Source organism: Myiozetetes cayanensis, unplaced genomic scaffold (genome assembly GCF_022539395.1).
Source record: "Myiozetetes cayanensis isolate MyiCay16 unplaced genomic scaffold, myiCay2020 scf12, whole genome shotgun sequence".
In the NCBI taxonomy this organism is placed as follows: Eukaryota; Metazoa; Chordata; class Aves; order Passeriformes; family Tyrannidae; genus Myiozetetes; species Myiozetetes cayanensis.
Genome location: NW_026086826.1, coordinates 27,712,267 through 27,727,569, shown reverse-complemented (window position 1 = coordinate 27,727,569; position 15,303 = coordinate 27,712,267). Strand labels below are relative to the sequence as shown.

At 46.0% G+C, this 15,303-nt stretch overlaps 1 protein-coding gene across 1 annotated transcript in view; it reads right to left on the bottom strand.

The window, feature by feature from the left end:
• Positions 1–619: 619 nt before the first annotated feature.
• The window catches only part of COP1 (COP1 E3 ubiquitin ligase), a 123,942-nt gene continuing 109,258 nt past the window's right edge, over positions 620–15,303 (bottom strand). Inside the window, 2 exon segments of the mRNA XM_050307148.1 lie at positions 620–1,729; positions 3,618–3,662. Coding sequence (XP_050163105.1) covers positions 1,712–1,729; positions 3,618–3,662 — 63 coding nt within the window. The 3' untranslated portion in view covers positions 620–1,711.

Here is a 15,303-nt window from a genome sequence, read left to right as displayed (position 1 = left end):
CAAGACTTTCCAGAAGCCACCAACCATTTTGGTGTGTCCCACGTCCTTCTAGCTTTGAAGAAGAATATATGGCCATGCTAAACAGGCACAAGCATTGAACCAGGACAGGACCTGTCCCCAGTTCTGCTGCAAGGCTTAATCCCAGCTTCTTTGTTCATGTATCCCCAAGAACATCCTTGCTTTTCTTTCCTGCTCTGGGACCAAATGGTGAGAGAAGACCACACAATGCTTCTGGGAAGATCAGAGCCATGATTTTAACACCTGGAGGACTTTTTATGGCTCCTTGATGGATACCCAAGACTGCAGCAGGGCTGTGCTTTGCCAACAGGGAGAGCAAAGTCCCTGTGCCAATCCCAGCCTCTGAGGCACCAGAGGGACTCACAATGCAGTGAACGGAGAGGGATTCTGTCTGCAAACCGAAACACTTCTCACAGGTATCACTGTCTGTATTGCACCTTTGCCATACTGCAGCTGGGAAAAGACACTACACCCACCAGTTCCACTTTCTAGAGTAACAAGTTCTGGCAGCAATCCTGAGAGCCCAGCCTGGCTGCTGTTCCTGAGGACCATCTGCACCTTCTCACCCACCCCACCGTCCTGCCAACAAAGCAACAACCACTCTCAGCATCATGTTTATTATGTACAATTAAGTGTATGCATGACCATTAAAAATAAGGCTACTTATATCATGGCTCTGAAACACATTACAAACCAACTCCATCCCCTCTCTCATTACAACATTCAGAACACTTGGCTTCCACGGTGTGCAGAGAGGGGCAAACACAACCAGACCCCACGGGCGGTTGAGTGGTGCAGGGCTTTGGTAACTGCATCTAGAAGCTTCCTCCTCTAGCTGAGACAGTCAAACACAGCCAGGTCAGTGGGAGGGAGATGGTCATCCCACCGTGTCTTGGTGAGGTCAGTCCAGGTCCCAGGAACTGCGGGTCCCCTCCTCTCAGCACGTTGCTGGTGGCAGGTGGCTCACACGGACAGGAGGACAACTTAAACCTCTCCTTTGGAGCTGCTCCTTCGGGCCAAGGCAGGGGCACGAGGAGAGGGAGGAAGGGGAAGGTGTCCTTCTCTTCTTGGTGACCAGAGGACTTCAGTCTCCAGGGGTGTCAGCCTGGGTGACATTTTTCAACATTTAATGCATCTAAAAAAAAATAACAAATCAAAGGAACAACAGAACTGGATCATGATGGGATCTCAAAGTGAATTGCTTGCATGTCCAGGTAAGGCTTTGAGACTTTCTGCTTCCAATGGGATGAAAAACAGTCCAGATGAAAGTAACTGGAGATGTGCAACTGAGGACAGCCCGGTGTGCTCCTGTAAGCTCCCTACCCAAGTAAATCTGTTCCCATATGCAACAAGAGAGAATCTTCCAGCTTCAGCTTGTGGCTCAATAAATTTTATTATTCCTTTTTGTTTTTATTTAAAAGAATTTGTTTTTCTATCATAAAAATTAGACAACCATACCACCAGCAGCAGCAGCAGCAAAGTCTGTGGAGTTAATGTTGATGGCAGACAGTCCACTGATGTTTCCAGTGTTTCAAAATGTCCTAGAAAGTCCATAAATGGAAAAAAACCCAAACATGATGGTTTTGGGGAGGAACATCAAGGTGGTTTTGGTTTCTTGTCCCACTGAGGATCCCAGATGAATACTGTAGCATATCAGCAGAACCAAGTACCTCAGGCCTTGAGAGAAAACCCTTCATACCAGCTCCAGTACCTGATTAGTAGGGAAGGCGAGACACTTAGAAAAGGAATTTATGACATTCATTATTTCCTACATCAGCATATAGATCACTAGGACAGGACTGACCCTTCCGTGTCCACCCCTTACCCTTTTTCACCAGCATGCAATAATATCCCACAAATGGGATAAGCACTTGGCAAGCATCCCAATTTTGATGTCTGCTTGTGTGATGATAAATTAAGCACGAAGCAAAACCATCCACAGTTGCTTCACTTCCCCTCATCCCAATCAAACGGCTCTTGGGAATCTCGTAATGGAGATCAGCTCTTGTCCTACCAGCCCACTGTGCTCACACTGCCTCCAAAGGCACGGCCTAGAGGTGGCACAGGGGTGACTGTGGGGCTGCCATGGTCTGGATGAACCTGGTCTGGCTTTACTGGGGGAAGCTCCAGAGCTCACGGGAAACGTCCAGGATGGCACCTGCCCCCACTCTGGTGTGGGTTTGTGCAAACCCAGGCCCTTCCCAGCCCATGCCACTGCCTGCTGCCAAAGGCAAATGGAGATACCGGAGTTCTGACAGCCCTGGCTGTTTGTGCATTGCTCTGTCTACCTTTCCTCATTAACAAGCAAAGTGCATGAGCAAAACCTCTCCTCCCTAATCACTGATCTTGCTGCTGGATTCATTTCAAAATATCACAAGCGTATGTGCATTTTGTCCTTTTTACTAAGGAGGAAGTGACCAAATTAACCACCAACCAATTTCAAAACCTGATAGATAAATAAATTCCCTATGAATAAGAGGCTGCAGCATCACATGCTGCACAGCAGGAGTAACCCAGCCACTGAGAGCCTAAAAATGGGGAAAAAAATAAACCCTAACACAAAGTCAAACACAGACCATTTGGGTCTCTCCCCATTCCTGTTTTTTTTGTGGGTTTTTTTTTTTCAGGATGGTTCAGACCAGCAACCCTGGTCTGGCTCCATAGAGCTGCTACTGAAAGAGGGATGCAAGGAACAACCAGGATGAGGATGTCAGCCTCGTGAGTGACAAAGCAGTGTGTAACTTTGCAAACAGCAAGTAAATCCCTTTATCATCAGCTACAGAATTGCAGGCTGTGGCTCTGAGCTATGAACTTATGGCAGTAACCACCGAGCCTCCAAAGCACAGGGGAGGTCAGCACTGTTGTGTAGAACCTGGGGTAAGGTTCTGGTTTTGGGCTGAGTTTGGTACTGGCTTGGGTACTGGTTTTGCTTGGCTGCTAAGACACATAAAGAAGGACAGTCTTTTCCATACCCCTTGACATTTCATGGATAGAAATACACTGAACAGACACTCCAGCAGACAATCCAAGCACTGCAAACCTGGCACAGCACTGTGTGTCGGTGCAGGGGCAAGGCTGTTGCTTTCACAGAACCCCGCGCTGGCAGCTGCTCTGTCACCGCCTGTCTGGGCACCGGAGCAAGCAAAGACAGGGAGCATCCCTGCTCATTCCAGCCCTGCTCCAGCTGGCTACACATCAGGAGCAAAGCTTTCAGCCCCATTGCAGCTGCAGCAGCCAGAGGATGGGCTCTGGTTAACGTGGTGGGCAAACACTCGGCCTCTGGTGCCACAGGGACCAGCACAAGCCCAGAGAGATGCTGCTGCCAGGCCCCCCGTGCTGCCAGGACCCCAGGGAGCAGTGGTGGGTGCTGGATGGACACCAGCAGCTCTTCCACACCCCACTGTCACTGGTTTCATTGCTGGTGCGCTCTTTGCTCGATCTGCCGTGTGCCAGAGGCAAATACATCATTTAAATTACAAACCTCCACAGCTGGGATCACCTCCTCTAATGGTTTCTCCTGGCTGCCTGGTTTCTCTGACCTTGCTCTTTACTATCAACAGATTCAAGTGTTTAAAGGGGAGATGAATAAAATAACTTACCTTAATTGTACCCTGACTGTTAGCAGCAATCAGCACATTGGACTCCTGGAAAAAAAAAGAAGAGGCACTATCACAACCTGCCATTGCCTATTTTTTTTTTGAAGAAGCAGCAGAGAAGCAGCAGTTATTTTTATCTTAAACATTAGAAGTATATCTAATTTCAAAGGGATTTAACTCTTCCTATTTCCAAGATGCTTTTGAGGCAAAAAGTCTTTATAAAAGTTATACTACCTTGAAGAACTAGAAAGCAATAATCCTTAGTGCTTGTACAGAGCTTTAAATCTCCAAAGCAATTTACAAACATGAATTAATCCTCGCCATCTCCCTGTGAAGTGGGATAATAATAATAATAGTTATTTTCATCTTTTGGCAGCACATGGACAAAGGTCTCGAGCGCCCCAACTAAACCAGCTAATCACCATGACAAAACCCCTCTGGCTCTGAGACCACAGCAACTCCTCCCTCTGCCAAGAAGTTTCAGACAAATAAAACAAAGAGGAGAAGAGATTAGAGAGCAATAGCAGATGCACCCAGTTTGCAAGGAAGGATAAACAAGAGGGCTTCAGTCCCGCTTTAAGCTGAGGCAGCATCTATTTACCTCCTGCCAATTGATGGAGTTGCATCTGGAGATATCCTGGTTAACTGCAAATTTATGGTCTGCTGCATCAGTCAGGCAACCCCCAGGCAAAAACTGGGGGAGAGGTAGGCTCGCTCTGCTCTCCAGACCACATTCCTCATGCAGTGCAGACCTGCCCTCCCCAGCCTAAATCCCATGGCCAGGGGGAAATCCAAAGGGACGACGTAGTGCCAATAAACCTTAAAGCACATGAGCACTGAGGTGCTGGGGACAGCCCTGGAGGTGCTGAGGGGTAACCACTGCTCCCAGGTGGTGTCCTGCAGCCGTCCTTGCGCCGGTAGATGCAGCGTGCACTGCCGAGGCGCCCGCTGTGAACCGCTTTCTCTTGAGACAGCCGATATCTTCTCTCAGACACCTCTTAAAATTCTCTTGCTGCTGCTCTCCATGCCCAGACAAACTTGCTGTAATTATCCCATGCATTTTTAATAAAATCAGTGACTAGGATATGCCCCGCTCTGAAGGGAGTGGGAAGGCAGCTCCACACAGCCCCAGCAGGGCCACACGCTGAGTCACGACTTGGCACAGCCTCCAGGCAAAGGGAGGAAAATCCCCTTCGGTGTAAAAACCTTATCAGGTAAGAGGAGCCTTGTGGTGACCACTGGGCTAATTGATAGAGATAGATTTGTTCACCCTGGTACAATCATTAGAGGATTAGTTAAGGCTCCTGATATTATCTCACCAATGATCCTCCAAGTGAGAGCTCCTGAAAAAAAAGTATATCCTCAAAGGAAGCATATACTTCAATTCCCATTAATTTGGTGGGTAAACGAGTCTAATCCAGTGAACTGCTCAGCTTCTGGTTAACAGTATTAAAATCAAAACCCACTGAGGAGAAATCACATAAAAACATTACTTGGGGACTAAAACAGGGACTGGGATGCCCAATAGGATTTTGGAGGCAAGGGAGAGGGACAGGCAGCTATCTAGTGTGCAGTGCAGGAGACCTGAACTCCTGAGTACAGATGATGCAGGGTTTGAATGATTCCTGTTTGCACTGTGAGTGACTGGTAATGCATCCTGCTGCTGTAGTCTGCTGGGGTGCCACTGTAAATGAACTCTGGTTCAATGAACAGTTTTACCTGCTAAATAAAATAAAAATGCCAGAGGGTAATATACTCTCACTCCCTTGTTCTTCAGAAGCCACTGGGTGTTGTTTTCTTTCAGCAGGGTCTGAGCTAATCACCACTCTGCTGCTTTCATCCACAGCCACGAGATGCAAACAGGAGCAGACAGCAGCAAAATTAGCACCAAATCTGTCATCGAACAAACAGTGACTTGCTTGTTAAGGCTTCTCCAGGAACACAGCTAAGTAACTTGATTTTAATCCTCCACAGAAACAATTCGCTTCCATTTGTGTTGCCTCTAAAACAGTCAATATACCCGACGTGTAAACACCTAAGGAAGTTGTGAAGGTGTTCAGACCTGCAGGTTTGTAACTCGTGACAGCTGCGTGCACGTTAAACCAATTTTTTTGCCAGGACATGTGTGAATGGAGTCACCACGGCCTCAAAAGAAAACCACCATCACTGCTCAACTGGAAGAATGCTTCTTCCCAAACCCGCTACTATGAGCATCTGTATCTCTGAGGCATGAAAAACACAGTCTCACCAGCCATTGTGGCTGCATGTTCTGCTCTACCATAATCACCTGGTGTTTTTATGCAGGGCAAGTAGGTCGAAAGACCGGCCTTCCTCATCCCTCCCAAATCCACTGCCTGCAGGAGCCAGAGCTCCCAGCGCAGAGGCAAAGGGGATGTGAAGATCCAGCCCAGCTGAGCAGCCCTGCTCTGAAGAAATCAGTTATTGAAATGACTTTCTACACATGAATCTCCTCCTGTGAGTGGTTTGAACCTGTAGCCCTTCTTAACAGGAGAGGCAGAAGGAGCCAGCTGCCTTAGCCAAGACTGCAGAAGAAAAATGAACCAACACAATGGAAATCAAGAGATGAGGGTTTAGTTTATTGCCTGGCAAGCAACAGCCTTTCGTTCTGTGTGGCTGCTAATCTCAAGGATTGTTGCACTCCAGTGGAAAGCCACCGACTGTGTCACCTGATGAAATGTGGAAACCTCTGCTCTGCTCATCACGGCAGATAAGGAGCCATCGGGGGAGTCCCCTGCGAGGAGATAACGCAGCATCTTAACGAGCCAGCGAGAGCCATAAAACTGATGGGAGACAGCTGAAGAGTCCTGGTCCTGCTAAGGCAATAGAAAAAAGCTCTGGGGACGTCAAAAGGATGCATCTTCTTGTCTTTTGGCATTACATGGGAATTTAACGATTTAATTGGCAAAGGTAGGTGTCTCTCAGCACTCATGTTAAGATTAATGCAGGGTCCAGAACTGCTCTAACATGCTCCAGGGCTGCACTTCTGTGCTGTGACCTATGAAAAACTTCCTACATCTGCCAACTTTTTTCTCTATGGTATCACAGGAAGTCTGAAGGGCAGTTCCTTGACACAGGAAGGACTTGACTCCACCACAAATCTGTTACTGCACAGACTGGACACATATCCACCTGGAGGTAAGCATTAGGTTAAAAAAAAGTTAATTAAAAAATTTTAAAAAAATTGGTCCCAAGTGCACCACTGTCCTGAACCTGACAGATCCTTGTTCCTTCTGGATGAACGTGACTGGTCCACCCACAGGAACTTTGGAGCCATTTGCCTTTAGGATTTGAAGGGACTTTCACTGACTGCACCAAAAAAGAAATTTTTGTAGCACATTCTGGATGGCAAAGAAAAGCAAAATCAAGTTTAGGACCTTCCTGAGTAGATGAGATACGTGCTACATTCATCATTTGGAGGAATTATTCACCTGGTGACAGCTGGGTTTTGAAGCACATTGATTTCCTTCCCTCCTAGATGAGCCCTGTATTTGGATGGCCCTGGGGAAGCAATTTGGGAAGGAAGGAAGGAAGGAGAAGGAAAGTCTGGCTGACTGCTGGTATTCATGCAAGAGCAGTCAACATTAAGACAATCAGAAATGCTCTGGATGTGTTGCGAGGCTTGAGGAAACTCAGCTGAACAACTGAGAAGTTGTCAGAGCTGCTTCAGTGCATCAAGGAATAAAAAAGATAGCTGAGAATGTAGCTCTTCCACTCCTTCTTTACATCATTGTGCAAGAAACCGTTTGGTGGAGGATGGACTAAATGAATGTCACCCCAGATGGACAGCTCTTAAAGTCACATCTGCATCTCCTTGGAGATATCCAAGTGGACCAACTCTATGGAGAGCAAGGGAAAGCTCTGCACACACCCTTTAGCCAAGTTGTGACCTGCAAGGCCTCCCAGTACCTGCAAGGTTCATCTCTAGCCATCCCTCTTCACCAGTAAATATGCCTGGCTGCAGCCACAGTGCTCCAGGAGTTATACATCCCTCTCAGCAGTGGGCTCGTGCAAAAATCACAGCTGAGTATTTCAGTCTTCCCTTCCTGACACCAAACTGCCTGTCCCTAAACAGGCGATATGAGCACAAATCACACACAAGTTTTTTTCCCTTTTATATAATCCTTTATGAGACCATTCCTCCTCTGTTATCCCACACATAATCAATCCTTAAAGATAGAATTTTGAAGTTCACACTGAAGGAAAAGCTGAAGAGATTGTTCCTTAGGATTATAAAGACTAATGGTGAAGCAGGATGTGTCTCCAAGTTCTACGTGTATTTTCTCATGCAATGGACTGGAAACCTTATTTGGGACTTTCACCATATCATAAATAATTACAGGCCACAAAGTTCATGCTTCTTTGTTACCCTCCCTTTTCTGCACAAATAAAGGAGATTCACCTCAAACTTCCAGCGCAGCCAACACTGAGGTAAGCGTGAGTTTCCTGGATTTTCAACTAGGTTTGTCCTACAGATTCACAGTTAGGATTCTTAGAGATCTTATTTTAAATTAACAACTTCTCACCTTCCCTCCCCAGCAGATGTTTTGGCTAACAAATGGCTGGTTTGTCAGCACTTCTCCTTCAAGCAGACAGACTCGCTGCCAGCAAACCCTGAACACTTACTCCAAGGAGCTGGAGCCTAATTAAGCAAAGCTGTTGATACCATGGGAAAATAACCTGGGTGAGAAAGCTTGTGTTCAAGTGGCCATTGTCTTCTGTTATTTGTAGATAGAATAAAAGGATATCACTGAACTAAATCGAGTCCTGTTTGTATAGAAACCCCTCAGTTTAGGTTAATTTACTCATCCTTATTGAAGGTGGCAACTGTTGCTCAGGTGCTGGCTTTTAGGTCTGAGCTGCAGAGTTGTATTTAACCAAAACTTTTCCCATTGAAGTCACACACAAAGTCTTTTCATACATCTAAATATGTGAAAGCAGTTCCCCAACAGACCACCACTGCTTGACTGCTCTTCATCTTGTAATTAGCAGATTCTAATGGCTTTTCACTCTAATTCCCCTGATCCCGGGCTATTTTTTTTTGGTTGTATGACTCAAGTCAGCTTTTGTTTTTGAAAGAAAATTACAAATTCTAACCTAGGAAACACAATGAACCTCCAGCATGCCAAAAAGTCAAGAGGTTTTTGAAAAGCTGAACTGCTAGATTAGATCACTTCCCAGCAGGACAATGTGCTGCATGCCCAATTTTGTTTTCTTTTTTTTTCCATCCTTGTGATACAACTGTTATCAGTGAAGGGGGCACAGTGGGATGGTTGAGGTGGTGCACAAACCTCTATCTCCCTGTGAGCCAGAATTTACTTTCTTTGCCATCACACTCACCTAACATTAATCCCTCCTGAACAAATTTAAAGGAATATTTATTATCTGCACTGTGAACATCAGGCCAAAGCAAAAATTAATTACTTTAAACCAAGCACTTCTTTACAGAACAAGGTCTTACATACAAAAGATACTGTACCAAAACATTTCAGGAGCAGCAACACCCAACTCTTCAGGTTTTAAACCCGGAACAGAACATGCAGGCCTGAACCGTGTCTTTTAATCCTTAGAAACTGTATTTTTATCTCATTCTGAAGGTAATTCCTTTGTACACACAGAGATAAAGCCTCTTTAGGCTTAGCTGGGCCCCAGAAAAAAGCAACAACTCAATGTATCTGCAAAAGGTTTTGCCTGTGCTTCCTTCTAGATCCAGCTGCAAATACACAATCTTTTGGGGTTTTAAGTTCAAAAATGCTACACAATTATACCCCTCCAGCATAATAGAGATATTTTCTTAACACATTAACCCACAGATTTACAGATGATAGCGCTCCTTTGACTCGCTTTCTGTAGAAAGACTTGCCTACAATCATAGAAATCTATAGTTTCTTCTCATGTCAGAATTCACAGGCACACTGCAAAGGCGAAAAAAGCTTTCAGACAAATTAAGTGTTTTCATCATTCTGCATCACACAGAACTTGCAGCTTCCACACAAGATGAAATGTGTCTCGCTAGGAAACGTGCACAGGTGGAAATTCAACACCTCCTGCAATCCCTCCCCTTGTTTCTCAGCAATTCCAGACTTTAACCTCTGTACCTGGGATTCTTTTATCAAGTCTGCTGACACCTCCACATCTGGTGCTTCCTACTTGCGATTCAGTACGTGAACATTTCCTGCTCCCTGAAATAGTCTTCTCATTTTTGTATTTTACACAATGCATTTTTTCTACTCCTATTCAGACCAAACCCAGCCCAAGAGGACGCTGTGTAACTGGAAGCTCATGAGCTGCATTCACAGCACACGGGTGCCCCGAGGAGAGCAGTCCAAGCCTTGCTCCAATGACACACTCAAATGAGGAGTAAGCTATCTCTCAGCCAAGTGAGAAATCCCTTTTTCTTAGCATGACCTTTCATTTCAGTGTGTAGCTCTCAAGAAAACAAGATCAACAAGGCAACTGAAGACAGGGCTAGAAGGAAATAGAAGTACCCACACGTACAGGGCTGCACACAGGCATCAATCTCCTTGTTTCTACACCAAATTCAAGGTGGAAACAGAGGCCAACGAGCCTGATGTGAAGAGGGTAAAGAAAGCTCTGCAAAGGCAGGAGAGCCACCCCAGGAACTGCTGATACATTACAGGCAACTGTCTCTGTAATTTAGTCATTCTGAAACAAAACTAGTTTTGATGAGCGCCTAATTTATTTAGAATTCTAGATGAGAAAATCTCGTTAGACACTTATTATTCTGCACCTACTGCAAGGCAAACTACACAGCTCTAACAGCTGTTGCACACTCCCCATCAGGCAAGGTAGGGAGACACATGTTAAAAACAAATTATGCTGGCATTAACCCTCCACCCCCAAAGGGCAAGTCTTCTCCTCCTCTCCGTGTGGGAATATTGAGTGCCACTGCCCATTTATCTGTGACAGGGTCTCTAAAGTTACTTGTTCCTGTGGTCATAAATTCTGGGATTTCAGATGCTCCCCATAAACAATATGCTCTAGGCCTTGAAGGAAGTGGCAGCAGTACATAAATATAGCTTGCAATAAGCTTACAGAAAGCATGCATAAACATGAAACACATTTACATCGATACTGCAAAACCACAGGAAAAGGCTGAGCATCAGTTTAGTGAAAACAGCTTTTAGGATCTATTCTCTTTAATACTTAAAACTTCCAAATACTCATTTGGCAATTCTACATAATTTAATGCCGTAGGTCACTCAACAACTGCACAGCTCAAGACCTGCATTCCTACTGTCAGTATGTTTCCCTCCTTTCTCTTCTATTGTTTGTTGCAGTCAGTCATTACCTCATGCTGGAGGTGATGCATTTCATCTCTCCCTGGCCAAGGTCAGGCTGCCCTGCCCATCAGTGCAGTACGTGGCAAAACCAAGCCCTGGGTGTTATCATTAATACTGCTAGTGCTTATGTCTCTCTTCCAAACCTGTATCAGAAAGCATGTATGTGATCTGGAGAAGCAGCCACCAATCTGCATGAGATTACTCAGAAATGTGATCTAAATCTGGTACTTCTGGATTTTGATTTTGTGCAGCCCCGTGGCAAACCGTGAGGGATCGGAGCTGTGAACAGGAATCAGTAGAATGTGAAAAGCCTTTTCTGTCCAAGCTACCCTGAATGAGACAGACAAGCAATCCACCCCACAAGCACAGCCTTCCATGAGGGATACACAGCCCAGTCCCAAAATACAGCAAGGACCACTGTTCCCAGGTGCTGCACTGGGGAGGAATGGACACTGGTGGGAAACTTCCGAGAAGAAGAGTGGTCAGGTTCTGAACAGGTTCCCCAGGGAAGTGGTCACAGCCCCAAACCTAACAGAGCTCAAGAAACATTTGGAGAATGCTCTCTAGCATGTGGTGGGACTGTTGGGGTGTCCTGTGCAGAGCCAGGAGCTGGACTGTATGATACTTGTGGGTCCCTTCCAACTCAGGATATTCTGTGATTCTATCCCAGCTCCTCGGGTTTCTTTAATTTACAACACATTCTTTGCCCTGCTCTGAAGGGCAAACTCCAGTCTGCTTAAGCCCTGCTTCATGTTCAGATGGTTCTCTTGTGCCTCTTTCACACTTATGATGTGTTTTCCCCATTCCTCTTACCTTCTCTATTCTTCTTCCTTCTCCTTTTGCCAAGTCAGTGATTTCTCTTCCAGCTCAACTGTACCAAATACTCCTCAGTTCCCTTTTTCACATCTTCTTCACACTCGAATCAGCAATTCCCCAGTTTGTGCAAGTACACTTTTATCTTTCCCAGACCATCTGTCCCATATCCTTCAGTGCTTTTGTATTTGTGAGATCATTGTCCCTTGCATAGCATTTCTCATCAAAACCCAGTTTCCACTGCCTCTTCCACAGCACTGCGTACATCTTTCCATCCCTTCCTGCCCTTGTGAATCCACAAATCCTGCTTATAGAAGTGTTTCCTTTCCAACCCTCCATCATGCTGGCACCAACACCAACGTGCACATCTTCCTTAGGGTCAGAAAGGGAAGAGATGATGGTTAACCTTACTTTCTGGCCCCAGTATCCAATCAACCAAGTGTATCTGCTCCCACAGGCTGCCTTCCCTTCTAGATCCCAGAACTCATTTCTGAGCTAGGATGACACATCTGTTCCTCTGGGCCCCGCCTGGGCTGTCAGCTACAGCTCATTCCCACATCTACCTAAGAAACATCTGCCTAGATAAACCCCAGAGGACAGAAGGACATAAGCAGGCAGAAGCCTTATGGTTAGAGACTGCAACCCCATGTTATTTTTGGGGAACAAACTGCTGCTGGGCTGGGAGCGTCCACCAGGAGAAGGTGATCCACGTCAGCAGCTCGCAGACGCACACATGCCCCAGATATCCTTGCTTTCATGCTTTCTCCTGATAACAGGAGCTGCTATTGCACGTCAGCTGCTGTGCTGAACTGGAGCACGCTGCTCTGAGGGCTGACAAATGGTTTCCAAGTTGGGCCAAGCGGGATCACTGCTGGGTGACACGTCTCCTGTGCTTTGTGAAGCTTAGCACACTGTTGATGCTGTCAGTGGCTTCCCTGGGCTGGGCACCAGAATTCACATGCTGTTATTAAATCAGTCCCCACATAGAAGTGCCACCAAATAAGCCATTGGCTGGCCCAGATCCTGCTTCCCTTCCTCTCCCAGTGCCATTAGTTTCAGTCTGTAAATAGCTGAATGATACAGGCTTAAAATTGACCCAACCACCTTGATGTTAATATTTTAAATTATTAAGTCTTAGTTCTCTACTGCCAATAAATCACTTATATGTGCACATTTAATTAACAATCCAATCAGCAAAAACAACTTTGCATTCGCACTGCACATTTTATCAGAGGAACCAAAGACACATTACAACATTAATTAAGTGTAACAAATGCCCTGGTGAGGTAGCAAAGTACTATCCTACTGCGAGATGTGGGGAAACCGAGGCAACACACTCGGATTTACCCCAAGTTAATCCAGATGTTCACAATGAGGAGTTGAGGAGAAAAAGCAGGGAGAAAGAGTGCTGAGGTTTAAAGCTGGTAGTTCCCAGGTTCTCCAGAGGTTAGTTTGTGAAATTCCCCAAGGGAATTTGGATGAGCTGTTGGAGCAAGAGGTCTTGCAGCCATGTAACTGGTGGGAACACAGATGGGCCAGTGCTAGTAGGACAGGCTGGGAAAATCCTCCCCAACCCTTCACATGACACCATCTCCTCAAAGCAAAGGTGGAAGAACAATTAATGCACTACAACCAGAGACGGTGGCAGTCAATACAGGGAAATGGATTAATCATTGGATATGTCAGGAATGATGAAGGGAGCCATTCTGGGCTGGCTGGGTCAGCAAGAGGGAAACGTTTTGATAGAAACTCATAAAATGGCTGATGGAATGAAGAAATCAATTTATTTAAAACCCATAATGGATTCATACTCTACTACTGTTCATTTTATATGGTTGGCTGTCACCACTTTGGGGCAGAAAGCTGTCTGTTTGGGCAACACCTAATGTGGTGGGCTGACTCTGGATGGAGGTCAGGTGCCCAACAAAGCTCCTCTGTGACTGTCCCTCCTCAACTGAACATGGGAGAGAAAAGGCTTGGAGTTGAGATAAGGACAGGGAGAGATTACTCCCCAGTTACCATCCCAGGCAAAACAGGCTTAACTTGGGGAAAATTTAATTTATTACTAATCAAATCAGAGTTGGATAATGAGAAACAAAACCAAATCTTAAAAACACTTTCCCTCCCCCTCTCCCTTCTTCCCAGGCTCAGCTTCACTCCTGATTTTTCTCTACCTCCTTCCCACCAGTGACACAGAGGGACAAGGAATGGGGGGCACTATCAGTTCATCACGTCTCTGCCTCTCCCTCACTTCTCAAGAGGAGGATTCCTCACACTCTTCCCCTGTTCCATCACGGGGTGTCTCCCACAGGACAGTCCTCCACAAACTGCTCCAGTGTGAGTCCCCTGTGGGGTTACAAGTCCTGACAGCAAACCTGCTCTAGTGTGGGCTCCTCCCTCCATGTGTCCACAGGCCCTGCCAAGAGTTCTGCTCCAAGGTGGGCTCAACCATGGTCTTCACCATGGGCTGCACAGGATTTTCAGGCACCTGGAGCCCCTCCTTCCTCACTGACCTTGGGGTCTGCAGAGCTGCTGCTCTCACATATTCTCCCTCCTCCCTCCCTGATGCAGTTGTGTAGGTTTTTCCCCCTTTTCTTAGACACCATTCCCAAGGTACTACCAAGACTGGCCTGACACAGAGATGCAAAAGAGGTACAACCTGAATTCTCACATTTAGTTTCCATGCTTTAGCTGGAATAACATCCCTTGAACACACCCTACCTTTTTTAAGTGGGATCCCACCACCAAACCAAAGCCAAACCCTGGTGTTACAGTATCCCAAGCCAACCAACTCTGAAAGTTCTGGACATATGTTAAAATCCTGACCACTGCATTAGTGGGTCTCGGAATAAAGTTGCAGGGGGATTCGAGTGCTCAATAAACACATTAACTCTTCTAAATGTTTTGCTTATGCCAGCTGGAAAAGAAGGATGATGGTTTCACTGCATCTGCAAGCCTTCTAATTGTGTTACTGGATGGGCCAGAAGTCTGGCAGCCATGGAAATCAAAGCCTTCATTTCTCTTTAGGCCAAGAACAGTATATTTAAGAGCAGCAGGAATGGAGTCACGGGTCTAAGTGTCAGCACTGAGGGTGCTGGCTGAGGGGGGGAGTGACAGCATATGTAAAGCTGAGGCAGCAGGCAGGGAGGGTGGGGGATTACATATCTGTGGGGCAAACAGGGCTACAGCAAGGGGAGGGGAAGCAAAACACATCAGAAAAGCAAAAATACCTCGTCCCTGGAGGCTGCTTACACCCAAAGGGACATGATCTGCTTGGTGTGAAAACACAAAAGGGAAGGGTACCCGCAAGGTGGCCCAGCTTGTAGCTGCCTAAGCCACTGTTTATATAAATACATATATTTATGTATTTTTTCCTTACATATCCTATGCAACATGTGTGCCACAGAAGTGAAATCACCAGGACCTGGTGAGATACAAGAAGTGATAAATTGTTTCTTGCAGAGAAAACTCAAGGCACAAACATTAACGTTAGCAACGCAGGAGCTTCATGAAGTTACACCTATACTAATGCAATTTATAACGTACACCTATTT